At 39.8% G+C, this 21,232-nt stretch overlaps 1 protein-coding gene across 1 annotated transcript in view; it reads right to left on the reverse strand.

Annotated features, from left to right (window-relative positions):
- LOC120980655 (ADP-ribose glycohydrolase MACROD1-like) overlaps positions 1-20,817 on the reverse strand; it is an 86,672-nt gene extending 65,855 nt beyond the window's left edge. Inside the window, exons 1-6 of the mRNA XM_040409892.1 lie at positions 20,790-20,817; positions 20,275-20,391; positions 19,600-19,721; positions 5,727-5,757; positions 5,571-5,644; positions 4,140-4,221 (exon numbers count right to left, since the gene is read on the reverse strand). Coding sequence (XP_040265826.1) covers positions 4,140-4,221; positions 5,571-5,644; positions 5,727-5,757; positions 19,600-19,721; positions 20,275-20,305 — 340 coding nt within the window. The 5' untranslated portion in view covers positions 20,306-20,391; positions 20,790-20,817. The remainder of the gene's footprint in view (positions 1-4,139; positions 4,222-5,570; positions 5,645-5,726; positions 5,758-19,599; positions 19,722-20,274; positions 20,392-20,789) is intronic.
- Between the last annotated feature and the right edge of the window lie 415 nt (positions 20,818-21,232).

Consider the following 21,232-nt stretch of genomic DNA (forward strand, 5'->3'; position numbering starts at 1 on the left):
AAAACAACTGTTTGGAACATTCTTAAAAATAAGGAACGCACCGGTGAGCTCAGCAACACCAAAAGACCCGGAAGACCACAGAAAACAACTGTGGTGGATGACCGAATAATTCTTTCACTGGTGAAGAAAACACCCTTCACAACAGTTGGCCAGGTCAAGAACACTCTCCAGGAGGTAGATGTATGTGTGTCAAAGTCAACAATCAAGAGAAGACTTCACCAGAGTGAATACAGAGGGTTCACCACAAGATGTAAACCATTGGTGAGCCTCAAAAACAGGAAGGCCAGGTTAGAGTTTGCCAAACGACATCTTAAAAAGCCTTCACAGTTCTGGAACAACATCTTATGGACAGATGAGACCAAGATCAACTTGTACCAGAGTGATGTGAAGAGAACCTCATCAGTGAAGCATGGTGGTGGTAGTGTCATGGCCTGGGCATGTATGGCTGTCAATGGAACTGGTTCTCTTGTATTTATTGATGATGTGACTGCTGACAAAAGCAGCAGGATGAATTCTGAAGTGTTTCGGGCAATATTATCTGCTCATATTCAGCCAAATGCTTCATAACTCATTGGACGGCGCTTCACAGTGCAGATGGACAATGACCCAAAGCATACTGCAAAAGCAACCAAAGAGTTTTTTAAGGGAAAGAAGTGGAATGTTATGCAATGGCCAAGTCAATCACCTGACCTGAATCCGATTGAGCATGCATTTCACTTGCTGAAGACAAAATTGTAGGGAAAATGCCCCAAGAACAAGCAGGAACTAAAGACAGTTGCAGTAGAGGACTGGCAGAGCATCACCAGGGATGAAACCCAGCGTCTGGTGATGTCTGTGCGTTCCAGACTTCAGGCTGTAATTGACTGCAAAGGATTTGCAACCAAGTATTAAAAAGTGAAAGTTTGATTTATGATTATTATTATGTCCCATTACTTTTGGTTCCTTAACAAGTGGGAGGCACATATGCAAACTGTTGTAATTCCTACACCGTTCACCTGATTTGGATGTAAATACCCTCAAATTAAAGCTGACAGTCTGCAGTTAAAGCAGATCTTGTTTGTTTCATTTCAAATCCATTGTGGTGGTGTATAGAGCCAAAAATGTTAGAATTGTGTCGATGTCCCAATATTTATGGACCTGACTGTAGATCTATATAATAATTTATATATGACCTTTATATTATCATCAAGTGCGCCATGTTATTAATCCCTATATCCATATATTTCTATATGTATGTACCTCTAAGTAGCCCCCTCTAGATTGCTCTGATAATGGCGATATATATATCTATCTATTACATCATCACTGGATCGTGCTACTGTATGCATTGCGCTTCGTTCAGACGCACATAAACGTCCTTGCTGCCATGGAGATCAGCCATGTGATCGCAAGGCCGGCGATCACATGATCGGGCTGCCTCTAGAAGGAATGCAGGGGAACAGAGCGCATGCGCCAGCGCTCTGCGAACCCACTAGCGGTCATGTGACCCCTGTCTCCCGGCCGGATTATACTTTCATGAGTTTTATACATTTGCCCACATCGGTTTTATAATTATATGAATAAACTACATCTAGTATATAATAATGTGCATTTTGATTATTTGAAAATGGTTGTTTTTCACTATATGCCACTATACCTGGGGCTAGCCCCTCCTACCCGTGGGCAGCCCTCAGGTAATCCGTTTTTTGGCGTTTTTTTACATCTATATAAACCTGTGATTAAGGCCTCATGCACACGACCGTTGTGTGCATCCGTGGCCGTTGTGCCGTTTTCAGTTTTTTTTCGCGGACCCATTGACTTTCACGGATCACGGACCTACGGACCCCGTTTTTGCGGACCTTATAAAAAAACGGTCGTGTGCATGAGGCCTAATACTAGTTATTGTGATTACTTATTAACCTGATGAAGGGGACATTTTGAGCCCCGAAACGCGTTGTTCTATGTACATATGTTTGTTATGTAAATAAAGAAGATTCACCTACAGAGACCGGCTAGAACCAGTGATTTTGCACCTGACCAGAATTTCCTTCACTCTTTAATGAGGATGGCAGCATCCTGGTTGCATCCAGCACTGCCGGATCCAGAGAATTGCAGCAGGCTGTTCTCTGCCGGAATCTGTTGTTCTTTTGTTTTAGTAACTATTTGTATTCCTCTTAAACTAACAATGCTGTAGTTATCATTTCTTACAACACTACAATATGACAACCATTTTGTTTTTACTCCTGGAAATGTATGAATAAATTGACAGCTGTAGGGACAACCCTAATGACAACTTCTTATAAGCACACTATTGCAGGTTTTTATGCAGCATTTTTCAAATATGCTTGAGAAGTACAACGTTACTTCTTTGAAGTTTATTTTATCTGTGTTCCCCATTGAAGTGAATGGGGAAGGGCTAAAACAGCTAGTATTTGGTGCAGTTTTCCCACTGCCACTGTTCTAAGAGGCAGATTAGTTTACTAATCTGACACTGGTTTTGCTCACAAAGATTTTAGCCTTGCCAGCATAGCCTAAGAAATACCTAAGAGTAAAAGACAGACCAAAAGGTTTAAAATTTTGCTGTTGTAAAATATTTGCTATCACTCAGTATGACATAGTGTTAGTCGTATATCTGTCTTAAAATAGACCAATCACAACCTAAGGAAGATTCACCAGCCGTTTTTATAAAAACTAGTTTACTGATATCTACTAATGGCCAGATACCAAACATAATTGACAGATTTTATAATCAATTTTGATCATAACTTGTTGCTAGACATAAAGCTGCCTCCTTGCAGCTTACCAAGCATGCGCCATCCATTGTATAGCAGCTGTGCTTGCTATTGCAGCTCAATCCCATTCACTTGAATAGGACTGAGCTGTGCTTAGGCCAGTGCTTTTCAATTATTTTCTGTCATACCCCCCCTAGGAAGAAGAAAACATTTCGCGCCCCCCGCACGACTGTAAATAGTATCATTTGTCTATAAAATTGTTATAAGTACACCTCTGCATAACACTGTATCCTTATTAACGTATAAGAGAATAAAAAAAGAAAGAAATGTGGATCGGACACACACTTATGGGGGGATCTGTGGATGACGGACACTTATGGGGGGATCTGTGGATGACGGACACTTATGGGGGGATCTGTGGATGACGGACACTTATGGGGGGGATCTGTGGATGACGGACACTTATGGGGGGATCTGTGGATGACGGACACTTATGGGGGGATCTGTGGCTGGCACTGTTACAGGGGGATCTGTGGCTGGCACTGTTATATATGTGCCATCCACAGACCCCCCACCCCATAACAATGCCATCCACAGTGCCCCCCCAGCCCATAACAGTGCCATCCACAGACCCCCACCCCTTAACTGTGCCATCCACAGATTCCGTGTGCCCGCCGCCGCCGTTTAAAGTTATTAAACATGCCCCCCTCACTCCTAATAGTACCGTATATCCGAATTTCTTCTGTATAATGCCGGCAGGCGGGCCGGGCGGCCGGCGCGTCCCTCAGTGACGTCACTTGTCTGCGCCGCCTGCTTCATTCCTAAACGTGACATCACTGAGGGACGCGCCGGCCGCCCGGCCTGCCTGCCGGCATTATACAGAAGAAATTCGCACACCCCAAAGGCCGGCCCTGAACGAGCCCCCCTTTACGGAGCCTGGCGCCCCCCCTGGGGGGTGCGCCCCACTATTTGAGAAGCATTGGCTTAGGCCATGGGACCAATGAACCTGGTCTAGGAAGAGGCCACAGAGCTCAGTGCTGGGCATCGGACCCCCGCTGATGAGATATGGATGACCTATCCTGAGGATAGGCAATCAATATTAAACACTCAGACGACCCCTTTTATTTGTAAGTAATCGTTCTATTTCTAGGTTTCCATAACTCCCATCAATAACAATGGAGAGGTGACCATGCATACTGTAGAGGATCCTCTCTCCCTACTAATGTCTGTCTCTGGTTTGGTGGTGCACTTGCTCATATATTAGGTGACTGCATCATATACAGAATGACTCTCGTTGGAACACAGAGTAATCTGTAAGACACAGCAGCTTTAAGAAAATACATTCCCCTCTGCTGCCATTGGAGCCTGACAACAATCTAATTTCCCTCATCCAGATACTGTTCACATAAAGAACTTCCATTCACTCACCGAAGGGAAAATATTCTGGTAGCTTCTTGAGATAAATCTCTTCATCTTTCTCCAGGAAGACACAGATTATGATACGGTCAAACTGAAAATCAAAACAGATACTTTACTGCATCTTTTAATATTTAAGGAAGACACAAAGTGAAAAAAAAGAGGGTGATTTAGAGGACAAGAAGATCTATGCAACAAAGTAGCTGAGGCCTAAGAGGGACAAAGATTACAGCCGCGCTGATCAAGAGGATGCTGAGAGGAGGTCTAAGTGGACATCAAAGGCTTGGGAACAAAAAGAAGGAGTTGAAATGAGCTACGCAAGTGAATGGCGAAATATTTCATATGTTGGAGGCTAGAGCAGGAGTTTTTTTATTTCCCTCAAATTAGATTTTTTCAACAGTTTTCTGTTAATTTCTTATATATACAAATGTTAGGATAGTGAATACAAAAATCTGTTAATAACACATACAGTAGATGAAAGTTACAAACCCACTGCACAGTTACGTCACTTGTAAAAGATTATTGTGCAGTGTTTGCACGTATGTTACTAATCTGTTGTTTCAGTGCATTCATAATGATTATTGCAAAATTTAAATGGATAATATAATCATTACTAAATCACTGCATATCAAAATGGATTGTGTATACATAAATATAATGGTGGTCTCAGTAAATGCTACTTGTCTGATATTTACTGCCACACATTGCTGCTCTGACCAAAGTCACGTTAGAAAATGGTAGCATATATACTAAACGAAGGCCAAGAGCAGCATTTCTGTTGCTACACAGCAAAGAGTTAGTACTGTACCTATGCATCAGAGATTTCTGTAGGGCTGCCTTTTCTCTCTTACTGTATCCTATTCACATAACTAAGTGCTAATAGGGGGCATGAAGCTTTGCAGATTTCAGGAATCTCTGAAGCTGGGATATGCTATGTGTGACAAATGTGCTGTATAGTGAAGAAACAGCATACTTAATTTTCAGGATAATATACATTCTAATCCTATACCCTCGTGCTCCAACATAGTCAGTGATTCCCCCTTTCACCTGAACTATATAAGTTTTATCCATACAAAGACACCTAAATAATCAGCAATGATCAGTAAATGGGGAACATTATACAATTTGAATACATACAACCTACTAAACTATTTATATAACTTCCCCAAGTACTCTTAGAGTGCAAAGAAATACCCTGAAATAGGAAAAAGCAAGGTTTTATTTTGCCACACTTTGTTCCTATCCTATAATATCTCTTTGTGTAAATAGATGACTTTGGGAATTTCCCAATACTGAATTACCAGGACATCTGGTTTATGTAGGCCATCCTTTATTTGTACATCTTTCCCGTAAATCCATATCATCCTGCACTTCTCTTGTCTATTTCATCTGTTTACCACTTTCCTTTTTACATTTTTCTTTTTGTCTCTCCATGGCTCTCACCTTGTCTTTTTTCTCCTCCAGATAGCTCCTAATAGATCCCAGCGCCACTTCAGCAGCCTCCTCAGCAGGGTATCCTGTGGAAACAATGGTTTTATTGCTTGGAAACTATTGTAAAAAAAAAGTACAAATAACAAAACCTGAAGAAAGAATACTCACCGAAGACACCAGTTGAGATGCATGGAAATGCCTATAAAACATTGATGTTTAATAGTCAATAATTAGCATAAGAAACCCACAAACTGAATGCAATTTATTGTGAAAATAACACACCCTGAAATGTAACCCTGCATTTTTAAACTTTTCCTGCCATCAAGCCATTCTCCATGCTGCTCCAGAGTGAATAAAAGATCTGCCTCACTATCCGGGAGAATTCAGCACTGATGCGTTAATGCATTGCGCTGATGGTACATGTGCACAAGCGCTTCTTTGATATCACACTCTGGAGACAAGAAGGACGTAGTGAACTGTTGCACAGGCGCACCGGACACGCCGAGTCCGCAGTATTCCAATACATGTGCACTCCGTTCTATTGAGCGCACTGTCTGCCATTTAGTGAAGCGATTGCTTGAGAGAATATGTCCACAGGAGCATCATGTCTGTAAGTTTATATTATGTACATTTATAATTGCGGTATGTCCAGAAGAGCATCATATACGTTTAGATTAAGTATATTCAATTACCACTGATGAATTGGGATATGGAGTCCCACTGAGAGTTAATATCATGTGCACTGTGTATCACCTGATGTATAGGTTAAAGGGTAATGATTGGTCATGGAATTGCATAGTGATCATGTGACCGATTTGCAAGATGATCATGTGGCCATTTGCATGGTGATCATGTGACCAGTTTGCAAGGTGGTCATGTAACCAATTTGCATAATGATCATGTGACCATTGGTCATGTGACCATTTGCATGGTGATCATGTGATCAATTTGCATAATGATCATGTGACCATTTATATGTATTTGTGAATACACACACATTTGTTTGCTTGGGAAAGGCCGAGAGGTCGAAATGTTTTGGTGAATAAACCAGCATGAATTGAAGACCGTCGAGTGCTGCAGTTTCTGGCTGCCTGGTGAATGCTACGTTTTACATGGCTGTTATCAGCATAGGATATACTTAAAAGGGTTGTCACATGAAATACGACCTGTGTACTGATCAGCTAGTAGGAGAACCTCTGTGTAATTGTTTGGCATAGCCTAGGTTCACATCTGCCAGTCACTTCCAGTTTTCTTTTTCTTCACAGGAGTAGAGATGATCTAGATCGGTTACATGACAGACACCAACGTGCCTGACAGGTCTCAATGGAATCCATTGGATTCTGGCATGGTGTCCATTATTTTAACAGGAAAAATAGCAATGCCTGCTGCTCTATTTTTTCTGGTAAATATGATTACTCCGATGCAGCTGTGAACATTTGAAGCCTGCTGCACCCCACAGCGCGAGCAGCATTGGATTAGTATAAGAAGTCCAAGCAGACAACAGTATAAGCTGAGTTGTCTGGAGCTGTGTGTAGATGAAACCTGATTTTATGTTATCATGGTACAACAGTTAATATTCAAGTGGTCAGCATAAATATGCCAAGTAAATCATTCTATAGAACACAAGATGGGTCAGAAAATCATGCAGACATGCACAGTAGTGTCTAAATCATATGTGCATTTACATATACTGCATATGGACAGGAAAATAAGTCCAATGAAAGTGGTCCCACATTCTTCTGTCCAGTTCTGTCTGCAGCCCACAATTAACTGGTTTGTTCAAGGTTGTAAAAATCATATCATCACTCTATTATCACTATACGCAGCAAATGTGTTCCAAATGGCAGCCCTGTGTGCTGTTCTAGTGAACTGGATTTTTAAGCATCCCATAGACAATATGCGGCACTGTATCTTATTATTGACCCCACTTCAGTTGAAAAAACTGTGACTTTAAAAAAGTTATGAACATGCAATAGAAGTAAAAGGCAAGGATTTTCACATGAGTGTATTGAAATCTATTCTTCTAAGCAGTCCTTTTAGTCCAAATTTGTTTCAGAAGTTTTTAAGAAAATGTAATGTTCAAACCACTTACTTTCAGCCACTTCCACTTACTCCATGGTGTTCCATTCTGAACCACAGTTGGACTGAGATGAAGGACAATGTAGAACAGTAAAATATTTTAATATACTTGGAAGGTGGTTTTGGACTGACCTATAAATTTACCAGCTCTGGCCGAGTATATAGAGAGCTTTGTTGAGTCCTTATCTGGTTCCAAGTTGCTTTGCCAGCTTACCACTTCTGTAGTGCTTCACACAGTCCAAATATCCAATGGTGCATAGGACTTATGGGAGGAAATGCATCAGCCACTAGCAACTGCAAATTATATCCAGTACTCGTATCCTCTTCAGGCTTTATTGTCTAAAACTTAAAACCATTATATCCATTGTACAGGGTGCTTACACGTTTCAGACCAAGCACATGGTCTTTCCTCACAGGATACGAGTGTTAGTGCAATTCTTCAAAACATATAATTGCAGTTTAACCCGTAGTGCCATGATGAAATTTCTATAGAAGCAGTTTAAGGAATATTTTCCCAGAACTGTTATTGATTAAAAAACTGTTGCAACTTTATACCTGTTAATGTACTTTACTAAGGACAGGAATAACAATGCATGTAATCAGCAGTCACAAACGACTTAGGTATGCAGAACTATTGACTTTTATATGTTGGTTATCTGATTGTTAATATGTAACTCATTATAAGACTTTATATAATATTGTAAAAACATTTCTGTGATTAATTTGCAACATTAGTGCAACTGTTTTGTACAATGCATTTGGAAAGTCTTTCGACCCTTTTACTTTTTTTTGCATTTTGTTATGTTGCAGCCTTATGCTAAAATCAAAAATATCAAGTTTTCCACATTTAATCTCCACTAAATACCCATAAAGACTAAGTGAAAACAGAATTTTAGAAATGTTTGGAAATTTATTGAAAAGGAAAAATTTAAATTGAGAATTTAGACCCTTTGCTATGACACATTAAATTTAGCTGTGAGGGCCCCCAATTTCTCATTATCATCTTTGAGAAATTACTACACATTGATTGGAGTCCACCTGTAGCAAATTCAGTTGATTAGAGGTGATTTTAAAATACACAGTCCTGTCTATAAAACTAAGGGGGGGGTCACACTAGTGTTAGGGATTCCGTTTATGGCTTTCCATTATAACATGATTATAACGGAAAATAACGGAATACTCGGACAGGACTTTGTTTTCCGTCTTGCATAACGGCACCCAGGCGAATCTGTTTTGATTCCCATAGACTTCTATTAGGACGGAAAGCAAACAGAATGCCTTTTTAAGGCCCAGACATACAGATTTCATGCACTTGAACATGTGGATACAGGAACTGACTTCAGGAACCTGGACATTGTTCAGACACAGAAGATACATACAGAAACTAGGCAAGACCAATTGGAGAACAACTAGAACAAAATCTAGACAACACAAAGAACAGTCTTTAGCAAACAAACTAAAACAGTATTCAGACTGTGATACAGATCAGACTATGCCAAACGAGCTAAGATAAAATACAGACTGTGACAAAGCTCAAACACCCAAACAATGCAGTCAAAATCTATACAGTAGGACTATGACTAGGGCACAGACAGACTCCAAACAGAACAGAACAAGACATACAGTAGCAAGACTGAAATGAAAGACAAGTTGCTCAACCAGGACAAGTTATAGCACTCAAGAGACACCCACCCAACAGACACAGAACTCAGAACTATACAGCAGACATAATGTCATTAGTCAAACAGGTGCACACACACAGATAGCAGGGGAAAAACTTAATGCTCCAAATACAGAACTGAGGAGAAGTACAGGCACAAAGGCACAATTCCCACCTCAAGGAACCGAGACCAGGATACTCAATGGTACTAGCAAATAGCCATACCAGGAGATGACCGTGAAGCACTCCCGCAAGCAGCCGATGATGGTGTGGAAGGTACAATAATAAAGGTGAACCACCATTGTAACACACCTATGTATGAGTGGCCAGAAAGAAGCCACTTCTCAGTAAAACACACATGAAAGCCCACTTGGAGTTTGCAAAAAAGTACCTAAAGGACTCTCAGACTGTGAGAAACGAGATTCTCTGGTCTGATGAAACCAAGATTGAACTTTTTGGCCTAATTATAAGCGTTATGTCTTGAGGAAACCAAGCACTGCTTACTCACCTGCCCAATACCATCTCTACAGTGAAGCATGGTAGTGGCAGCATTATGCTGTGGGGGCGGGTTTCAGCAGCTGGGAGAGGGAGGATGGTCAGGGTTGAGGGAAAGCTGAAAGGAGCAAAGTACAGAGAATTCTTAATTTAAACCTCATCCAGAGTGCTTGGGACCTCAGAATGGACCCAGCTTCCAACAAAACAATTACTCAACACCTGCAGCAACTTAACACAGAAGTGGCTTAGGGATAAATCTGTGTATGTCCCTGAGTGGCCCAACCAGAGCCCTAATTGGAACTTAATCGAACATCTCTGGCAAGACCTGAAAATGATTGTCAACTGACGGTCCCCATCCAATCTGACAGAGCTTGAGAGCATCTGCAGAGAAGAATGGCAGAAAATCCCTACATCCAGATATGAAAACCTTGCTGGCATCATACCCATGAAGACTGGAGGCTGTAATCACCAAATGTGCTTCAACTAAGTCCAAAAGAATACTTTTGTCAATGTAAGAATTTAGTATTTCCTTTTCAATAAATTAGCAAAGATATCAAACATAAGGCCGCAACATAAAATTTAAAAAACAGATGAGGAAGATATATTACAAATAATATAGCTTTTACTTTTACTGATTGGGATGGAGCCTAAATTTGAGGGTGATTTCCCACAAAGCAGGCTTGGCATGGGTGAGTTAATGGGTTAGTGCAGCCAAAAGCCTGAGATTTGTGTGGCCTTAAAAAAAATTGCAGCAGTGAAAACTTGATTCATTTGTGAACCTTGGGCTTTTGCCTGCACCATGGCTGCATCTCGGCCATATGGCAGTTGCTACATAAGTCTCCACTCACCACCCTGATACTCTGGTAGTCACATGTAATAAAGGGGTTTTCTGTCCCTCCAAAAAACTACTGAGTTCCGGGAATCTGTTTAAAACAAAGGAAAAAAAACATCTTTTCAAAGCGACTCTGCTCCAGCGCTGAGGCTACTATCCCAGCTCCTTACAGGCACCAGTGGACTAGAAGTAATCATGCTCCCACCCTGGTCACGTTGACCACTGGAGCTATTCACTAGCTTCAGTGATAACATGTCCCACAGTGGCAAGTGATGGCAAAGACACTTCCTGGCGCTCACTTAATTTTTGGGGTGTTGGCAAACCCCTTTAACAATAAGCATTTCGATTTATGTCATGGTAAAGTAGCTGAAATTGTAGCAAATTATAATAACTTGCTAGTTAAATGCACAGGATACAAAAAAGTAAGTATTTGTATAGTGGAGCTTGTTCACATAAATTTATGGTGTTTCCTTTAGTTTTTTGCCGATCATGGGACTGGATCCCATTAGAGGTTTTAGCAATGGTTTGAAAAGTGCCACATAGGACTGCAAATACATGATGATCAGGGTAGTGGAATGATTAGGGTAGGATTAAAAGGAACAGGGGCCTACATACAATAACATCATCATTTGTAATAGTACACCATATTTTAACGTAACAACACATAATTAACAACCTCAGACTAAAAGGCAATTTACATGTCTATTTGTTTGGCACTCAAAATGACTGATACACTGAATAAGAAAAATCATATTAAGATCAATCATATTTATCAGGGATATCTATAATACAAGGTCCTATTAAAATAACAACTGTGAAATTTACAGTCTCTATGACAACCAGCCATTTACTTTCAATAGTAAAATTAGTACTAGATCAGAGCATAAGGGAAAAAACCTACATAATTACTTTAAGCTGGCCATAATCTTTAAATAGTTGTCAGCTGAAGCTTGTTTAGCCAACACCTATTCCTTCAGACCCCGATAAGCGTGCACACTCAGCTTGAGAAAGGGGAGTTAGCCACTGCCAAAAATAAAACAACCCAACCCATCTGCCACTCAGGGAAAGTTTGGCCACCCTCATACCCATAAGACGATTTTCCAGTAGCACCACAGTCCATGTGTTTATAGAAAATGATTTGCCTGATGACATAAGATATCAAGATCTCCCTGGAGATGCATTACTCTTTAAGGGGCTCTCTCATAAAAAAACATTTATTGCATTACCCTTTAAAAGGTTCTCCCATAAGCAACATTTATTACATATCCACAATGATGTTTATGGGGAAAACCTCTTTAACCCTTTAATGCATAATTGGAATTGTATGGAACAGGCTGCTGTGCTGAACTCGCTCCATACGCAGTGAGTGCAAGCTGTATAACACAGCAGGCATCCGGCCACAATGATGGGGAATGAAAATAATGCTGAACCCCAGCAAATAATGCCTCAGATGCCACATTCAACAGCAATCGCAGCATCTGTGGGGTTAGGCAGAGGCATGCGGCTGCCTCTGCCTTCCAATCAAAGCCCTACAGTGAAATTGTCAGGGCTCTGATTGGTTACTATGACAGCCTGGGGCTTGCTGAAGGTTCCCAGGCTTGCCATTGTAAGCTGCCTGCTAAGCTGTGCATAAGGCACAGCTCACCAGGAGTGTGTTAGAATCCCATTCACCCTAATAGATCTCTATTAGGGTGGATGGGACAAGGGAATGAAACAAGGAATTAAAATATTCCAGGTTGTTGTGAAAAACTTTAAAGTTTAAAAAACATAAAAAATAGTTTAAATAACCCCCCTTTCCCAATTTTACATTTAAAAACACATTAACAATAAAAAAAATAAACATATCAGGTATCACCCTGTTAACCTCTTCAGGAGACATGATGTACCGGTACGGCATGTTGTCCTGGTACTTAAGGACACATGACGTACCGGTACGTCATGTATAGTTCCGATCACCGCCACCCGGCGGGCGGTGATCGGAACCCGGTGCCTGCTCAAATCACTGAGCAGGCACCTTGGCTAAATGGGCGGGGGGGGGGGTCAATTCACACTTGCGGTTTTTACCTGCGATTACCTTGCGATCGCGCTGCCTTCCGGTGACGAGCCTGTGAGATCCAGCCCCCTGCATCTCACAGGCCGGAAGCTGTATTACTCATACAGCCAATGCATTCCAATACAGAAGTATTGGAATGCATTGTAAAGGGATTAGACCCCCAAAAGTTGAAGTCCCAAAGTGGGACTAAAAATAAAGTAAAAAAAAGGTGAAAAAATAAAGCCCCCCCCCCCCCAAAAATTAAAAGTTTCAAGTAAAAATAAACAAAAAGAAAGTAAAAAAAAAATTGGTAACAAATAGGGGGGGGGGAAAGTATACATATTAGGTATCACTGCCTCCGTATCGACCGGCTCTATAAAAATATCACATGACCTAACACCTCAGATGAACACCGTAAAAAATAAAAACTGTGCTAAATAAACCATTTTTTGTCACCTTACATCACAAAAAGTGTAATAGCAAGCGATCAAGAAGTCATATACACCCCAAAATAGTATCAATAAAACTGTCATCTCATCCCGCAAAAAATGAGACCCTACCTAAGATAATCGCCCAAAAACTGAAAAAACTATGGCTCTCAGAATATGGAGACACTAAAACATGATTTTTTTTTTGTTTCAAAAATGATATTATTGTGTAAAACTTACATAAATAAAAAAAAGTATACATATTAGGTATCACCGCGTCTGTATCGACCGGCTCTATAAAAATATCACATGACCTAACCCCTCAGATGAACACCGTAAAAAATAAAAAATAAAAACTGTGCTAAATAAACAATTTTTTGTCACCTTACATCACAAAAAGTGTAATAGCAAGCGATCAAAAAGTCATATGCACCCCAAAATAGTGCCAATAAAGCCGTCATCTCATCCCGCAAAGAATGAGACCCTACCCAAGGTAGTCGCCCAAAAATTGAAAAAATTATGGCTCTCAGACTATGGAAACACTAAAACATGATTATTTTTTTGCTTTAAAAATGAAATCATTGTGTAAAACTTACATAAATAAAAAAAAAAGTATACACATTAGGTATCGAAGCATCCGTAATCCGCATCCGTAATAACTTGCTCTATAAAAATATCACTTGACCTAACCCCTCAGGTGAATACCGTAAAAAAATAAAAATAAAAAGGTGTAAAAAAAGCCATTTTTTGTCACCTTACATCACAAAAAGTGTAATAGCAAGCGATCAAAAAATCACACGCACCCCAAAATAGTGCCAATAAGACCGTCATCTCATCCCGCAAAAATCATACCCTACCCAAGGTAATCGCCCAAAAACCGAAAAAAATTATGGCTCTCAGACTATGGAAACATAGTGTCAAAAAAGAAATCATTGTCTAAAACTTACATGAATGGTATTGCCGCGTCCGTGACAACCTGATCTATAAAAATACCACATGATCTAACCTGTCAGATGAATGTTAACCAAAAATAAAAACTGTGCCAAAACAGCTATTTCTTGTTACCTTGCCTCACAAAAAGTGTAATACACTGCGTGCAGAATTATTAGGCAAATGAGTATTTTGACCACATCATCCTCTTTATGCATGTTGTCTTACTCCAAGCTGTATAGGCTCGAAAGCCTACTACCAATTAAGCATATTAGGTGATGTGCATCTCTGTAATGAGAAGGGGTGTGGTCTAATGACATCAACACCCTATATTAGGTGTGCATAATTATTAGGCAACTTCCTTTCCTTTGGCAAAATGGGTCAAAAGAAGGACTTGACAGGCTCAGAAAAGTCAAAAATAGTGAGATATCTTGCAGAGGGATGCAGCACTCTTAAAATTGCAAAGCTTCTGAAGCGTGATCATCGAACAATCAAGCGTTTCATTCAAAATAGTCAACAGGGTCGCAAGAAGCGTGTGGAAAAACCAAGGCGCAAAATAACTGCTCATGAACTGAGAAAAGTCAAACGTGCAGCTGCCAAGATGCCACTTGCCACCAGTTTGGCCATATTTCAGAGCTGCAACATCACTGGAGTGCCCAAAAGCACAAGGTGTGCAATACTCAGAGACATGGCCAAGGTAAGAAAGGCTAAAAGACGACCACCACTGAACAAGACACACAAGCTGAAACGTCAAGACTGGGCCAAGAAATATCTCAAGACTGATTTTTCTAAGGTTTTATGGACTGATGAAATGAGAGTGAGTCTTGATGGGCCAGATGGATGGGCCCGTGGCTGGATTGGTAAAGGGCAGAGAGCTCCAGTCTGACTCAGACGCCATCAAGGTGGAGGTGGAGTACTGGTTTGGGCTGGTATCATCAAAGATGAGCTTGTGGGGTCTTTTCGGGTTGAGGATGGAGTCAAGCTCAACTCCCAGTCCTACTGCCAGTTTCTGGAAGACACCTTCTTCAAGCAGTGGTACAGGAAGAAGTCTGCATCCTTCAAGAAAAACATGATTTTCATGCAGGACAATGCTCCATCACACGCGTCTAAGTACTCCACAGCGTGGCTGGCAAGAAAGGGTATAAAAGAAGAAAATCTAATGACATGGCCTCCTTGTTCACCTGATCTGAACCCCATTGAGAACCTGTGGTCCATCATCAAATGTGAGATTTACAAGGAGGGAAAACAGTACACCTCTCTGAACAGTGTCTGGGAGGCTGTGGTTGCTGCTGCACGCAATGTTGATGGTGAACAGATCAAAACACTGACAGAATCCATGGATGGCAGGCTTTTGAGTGTCCTTGCAAAGAAAGGTGGCTATATTGGTCACTGATTTGTTTTTGTTTTGTTTTTAAATGTCAGAAATGTATATTTGTAAATGTTGAGATGTTATATTGGTTTCACTGGTAAAAATAAATAATTGAAATGGGTATATATTTGTTTTTTGTTAACTTGCCTAATAATTATGCACAGTAATAGTCACCTGCACACACAGATATCCCCCTAAAATAGCTAAAACTAAAAACAAACTAAAAACTACTTCCAAAAATATTCAGCTTTGATATTAATGAGTTTTTTGGGTTCATTGAGAACATGGTTGTTGTTCAATAATAAAATGAATCCTCAAAAATACAACTTGCCTAATAATTCTGCACTCCCTGTATAGAGCAACCAAAAATCATATGTACCCTAAACTAGTACCAACAAAACTTCCACCCTATCTCGTAGTTTCTAAAATGGGGTCACCTTTTTGGAGTTTCTACTCTAAGGGTGCATCAGGGGGGCTTCAAATGGGACATGGTGTCAAAAAAAACAGTCCAGCAAAACCTGCCTTCCAAAAACCGTATGGCATTCCTTTTCTTCTGCGCCCTGCCGTTTGCCCGTACAGCGGTTTACGACCACATATGGGGTGTTTCTGTAAACTACAGAATCAGAGCCATAAATATTGAGTTTGGTTTGGCTGTTAACTCTTGCTTTGTAACTGGAAAAAAATTATTAAAATGGAAAATCTGCCAAAAAAGTGAAATTTTGAAATTGTATCTCTATTTTCCATTAATTCTTGTGGAACACCTGAAGGGTTAACAAAGTTTGTAAAATCAGTTTTGAATACCTTGAGGGGTGTAGTTTCTAGAATGGGGTCATTTTTGGGTGGTTTCTATTATGTAAGCCTCGCAAAGTGACTTCAGACCTGAACTGGTCCCTAAAAATTGGGTTTTTTTAAATTTCTGAAAAATTTCAAGATTTGCTTCTAAACTTCTAAGCCTTGTAACATCCCCAAAAAATAAAATATCATTCCCAAAATAATCCAAACATGAAGTAGACATATGGGGAATGTAAAGTAATAACTATTTTTGTAGGTATTACTATGAAATTGAAACTTGGAAATTTGCATTTTTTTTTATTTTTTTGGTAAATTTGGTATTTTTTTTATAAATAAAATTTTTACCTGTGTCATAAAGTACAATATGTGACGAAAGAACAATCTCAGAATAGCCTGGATAAGTCAAAGCGTTTTAAAGTTATCACCACTTAAAGTGACACTGGTCAGATTTGCAAAAAATGAACTGGTCCTTAAGGTGAAATAAGGCTGTGTCCTAAAGATGTTAAAAAAATGTCTGAACTATTAAACTATTACAAAAATGTTCCTGTTTGGGGAATGCCGTAAACAGAAAAACAACACTCTGAGCTTCTTATTGGCTATTGTAACTTTATCCAGGGAGCAGCTCTGTCAAGACTGACAAAAGAGGGAGGGGAAGGTCTACAGTAAGCAGGCCCTGCTGACTCTCCACTGTTGGGATGTGACAACGCTGAAGGAGAGGTAAGTGTAATGAGCATTTATATGAGTAATGCATGTGTATTGTGTATGTATGTGTGGATTTTGTTTGCAAATATATGTGTACAAATACCTAGGTGTACTGCACTTGGCCATCTCTTATACTTATCTATGGTATGCTGGCATTGTGTCTGTTACATCTGGAGTAAAGTTTGTGGTCTCAGAAAAAAACCTATAAAAACATGCAATTTGCCATTTTTAGTCACCCTGTCCCCTCCACAAAGTTAAATAACATTGATGCATTCAAAAAGTACAGCAAAAATGGTACCAATAAAAACTACAGTTCATCCCGCAAAACACAAGCCCTCATAGAGCTCTGTAGACCGAAGATAAAAAAAAGTTATGGCTGTCAGAAAATGTCGATAAGTGATAAAATAAAAACTGATCATCATTTCAATTAGTTTGTTATAAATTTATATTCACATTTGAATCAGAACACATGTGGCAGACTGAAAGTATTTGATAGGAAGAATAGCAATATTTTTTTCTTGTCAAAATGACAGACACCATGGTGGTAGATACCAATTGGGTTCAGTTCAGTGGTATCTGTAGTACAATGAACCCAGGATCAGTCATGCCTTCTGTTATCAATGGAAACAACAATGCAGATGTGAACAGAATCTAATATTGTGTTACAGCTTGACCAGAGTTGTTGATATTATGGGAACTGTAGCCTTTTCATCAATGTACCTTAATCAGATTAAGGGTGCATTCATACAACCGTGTCTGTTTTGCGGACAGCAAACAGCGGACCCGCAAAACATGGGCACCAGCTATGTGCAGTCCGCATCGCGGTGCAAACCCATCGACTTCAATGGGTCCACAATCTGCATGTTACGGAAGCACATGGAAAGGCTTGCCCCATGGACAATTAGGTAGGGAGGGGGAAGAGGACACAGGATGGAGGAAGATGAGCAAAGCGACTTCGGATGCAACATGCTGCAAAAAATTTGTTATAATACTGTACGGAGATTCATATGTGTGGATTTTGTTTGCAAATACACAGTACAGACCAAAAGTTTGGACACACCTTCTCATTCAAAGAGTTTTCTTTATTTTCATGACTATGAGAATTGTAGATTCACACTGAAGGCATCAAAACTATGAATTAACACATGTGGAATTATATACATAACAAACAAGTGTGAAACAACTGAAAATATGTCATATTCTAGGTTCTTCAAAGTAGCCACCTTTTGCTTTGATTACTGCTTTGCACACTCTTGGCATTCTCTTGGTGAGCTTCAAGAGGTAGTCCCCTGAAATGGTTTTCACTTCACAGGTGTGCCCTGTCAGGTTTAATAAGTGGGATTTCTTGCCTTATAAATGGGGTTGGGACCATCAGTTGCGTTGAGGAGAAGTCAGGTGGATACACAGCTAATAGTCCTACTGAATAGACTGTTAGAATTTGTATTATGGCAAGAAAAAAGCAATAGCAAAAATTGGGAAAACTTTGAATGTAAGGGCTATTTGACCATGAAGGAGAGTGATGGGGTGCTGCGCCAGATGACCTGGCCTCCACAGTCACCGGACCTGAACCCAATCGAGATGGTTTGGGGTGAGCTGGACCGCAGAGTGAAGGCAAAAGGGCCAACAAGTGCTAAGCATCTCTAGGAACTCCTTCAAGACTGTTGGAAGACCATTTCAGGGGACTACCTCTTGAAGCTCATCAAGAGAATGCCAAGAGTGTGCAAAGCAGTAATCAAAGCAAAAGGTGGCTACTTTGAAGAACCTAGAATATGACATATTTTCAGTTGTTTCACACTTGTTTATTATGTATATAATTCCACATGTGTTAATTCATAGTTTTGATGCCTTCATAGTCATGAAAATAAAGAAAACTCTTTGAATGAGAAGGTGTGTCCAAACTTTTGGTCTGTACTGTATGTGTACAAATACCTAGGTGTACTGCACTTGGCCATCTCTGATAATTATCTATGGTGTGCTGGCATTGTGTCTGTTACATCTAGAGTAAAGTTTGGGCCCGAAAGGCCTCAAAATGTAAATTTAGGAATAACTCTCTCTGCATGACAGGAGGTCAAGCAAGCTATTAGGGATCTGACTGTGGGGAAGCATGTTGACGATTTCCAATTGTGCTATATGTATGTATGTTTTTAGACCATTTGCTTATTAGATTGATTGCTGAAATATTAGTTCTGTAGAGAAAGATTTAACTTTAGTTAAAGGCTATGTACACTTTTGGTGGCAATTTTTTTTATTATTGCATTGTACTAGTTTTAAACTAAAAATCTTTTTTTCAATTAGTCTTTATTAAAAATGATGAGCCATTTTCCCTGCACAGCTTTAAGTTTATCTACTAGCAGGATCTGCCGGCTCCTTATCTCTGACCTTATAAATACTCATTAAAGCTAAATTTTTACCTTACTGATAAGAATGTGGCTTTTAAGCCTTATGACCTTTTAGCAGTTTAGAGATAAGGGTTATTAGATGAATGGCACAAAGTGAAAGTAAGTACTATTTACACAGCTAGAAAAAGTTAACCATAACAGAACGGCTCAATATTTTTAATAAAGACCAAATTGAAAAAAAGATTTTTAGCCCCAAATGAGTAAAATGCAATCATTAAAAAAATTGTACCCAAAAGTGTACATAGCCTTTAAAGAAGTTGATAAAAAATTAGGGAACAAATGTAAATTTAAAGTGAACAATGGAAGCTAAGAGTGCCTCTCACCACAGTGCGCAGCTTGCTCTCAGATGCCAGGTACATACTGTTCTTATAGCAGTTCATCAGCTCTTCCTTCTGGCTGGGACTTGGATGACCTTGTGCCACAGGCCCCACGGTATGAATGACATCTATAGAGAATGATCCACAAAATTACCTCTAGTATAAAGACAATGAAGCCTGTGTAGTGCATGATATATTGCTCCTCTAGGTCATAGCTTCACAAACCTGTAATACACGTTCTTCAGTGGGTACACGCCATGTCTCTAGGGGGTCCTCACACTGTCCTCAGACTGTATTTTTAACAGGTGCAGCACAGTGTATGATCTTAGCCATGTGGGTAATTTGATGTAATTTGATGTAATTTATTTAAGTAGGGGGTACTCAGGTTAGAAACACTGCTTTAGAATGATATTTTCAAAAGAGAAAAACTAGTATTTTAAGACTGCTTCTTGCTGAGATGACTCCAAAGGTGATTCAGTAACAATAGGTATACTTGGCATAAAATATAGTTATAATCAAAGATAAGTTGAAATTTCATGGACGTAACCAGATACTGGGTAGGTACTCAGAGTAGCAATCCAGGTGTTCAGATGGTCACCCACAAGACCTACAATATGTAACATTATGGAAGAATAGTATATAATATAGCCCCGAGGAATAATCCAGCAAGTTTACACTCACACTTGGCAGGTAGACGGTAGCCACACGTCATTTTGGCTTGTCCTGTCTCACAGCCTCCTAGAGAGCTGCATTCAAGCTTCAGGAGTGGGCCTGCTGCCTGATGTACACATCCATCCACTGAAAGAAGAAAAACAAAATGTGTGAGGGATTCTGAAGACTAGAGATAGGAGTATAAAAGGAATGGTAGATGAGGAACAATACAAATCAGAATCAAGCCTGTATAAGTACTGAGAGAGAAGTGCAGCACCATGGAGAGCTACCAACATGAACCATCTGTTGAAGGAGGTATAGTATACACATCTCTAAGGAGACTAGAAAAGCCAGGGTGTTTTTACAGGCATCCTCCTGTGTGCTCAGGATTTACTTCATTAATATACGTCAGGCTGATAATCTACTGTATAAAACACTAGCTTAACATCACCCCATAATTCTTGTCCTTCTAACCTTAATAAATGTGCTTCTTGCTGTCAATATTATAAGTCGTCTATCTCTCACAGTTCTAATCTCCCCCCTACCCTCTGTCTCTGTGTGATGAATCCTCTGTCTCTTTTTTTCTCTGTCATGTTATAACTCCTCTTTCGCTCTATCTGTTGAGTTCTCTCCCCCTGTGGGACACAATTAAATATCATCTCATGAATTGGTTCTAATCTGGTAACTTGTAATTTAGCTGGAAATCAAATCAACAACGTACACAGAGCAGCCAACCTCCATATATGCAGATTTAGAGGATCAGAATCAGAGCAAAATTATTATCCTCCATTTAAATGCAATAGTGAGGACTGTAATGAGAATAACAAAAGCTACACAAATGGTAATTTTGAATGAGAAAGCAAGAGCTCTAAATAGAGAAACTATCACAAGAACTGGATCATGATAGTCTGTAACCAAGGTTTTTAGCACTGGTTATAATTACAATCCCATTGTGTAGCATACGGTATAAGAGCACTTACTGCTTTAC

This window comes from Bufo bufo, chromosome 10 (genome assembly GCF_905171765.1).
Source record: "Bufo bufo chromosome 10, aBufBuf1.1, whole genome shotgun sequence".
NCBI lineage: Eukaryota > Metazoa > Chordata > Amphibia > Anura > Bufonidae > Bufo > Bufo bufo.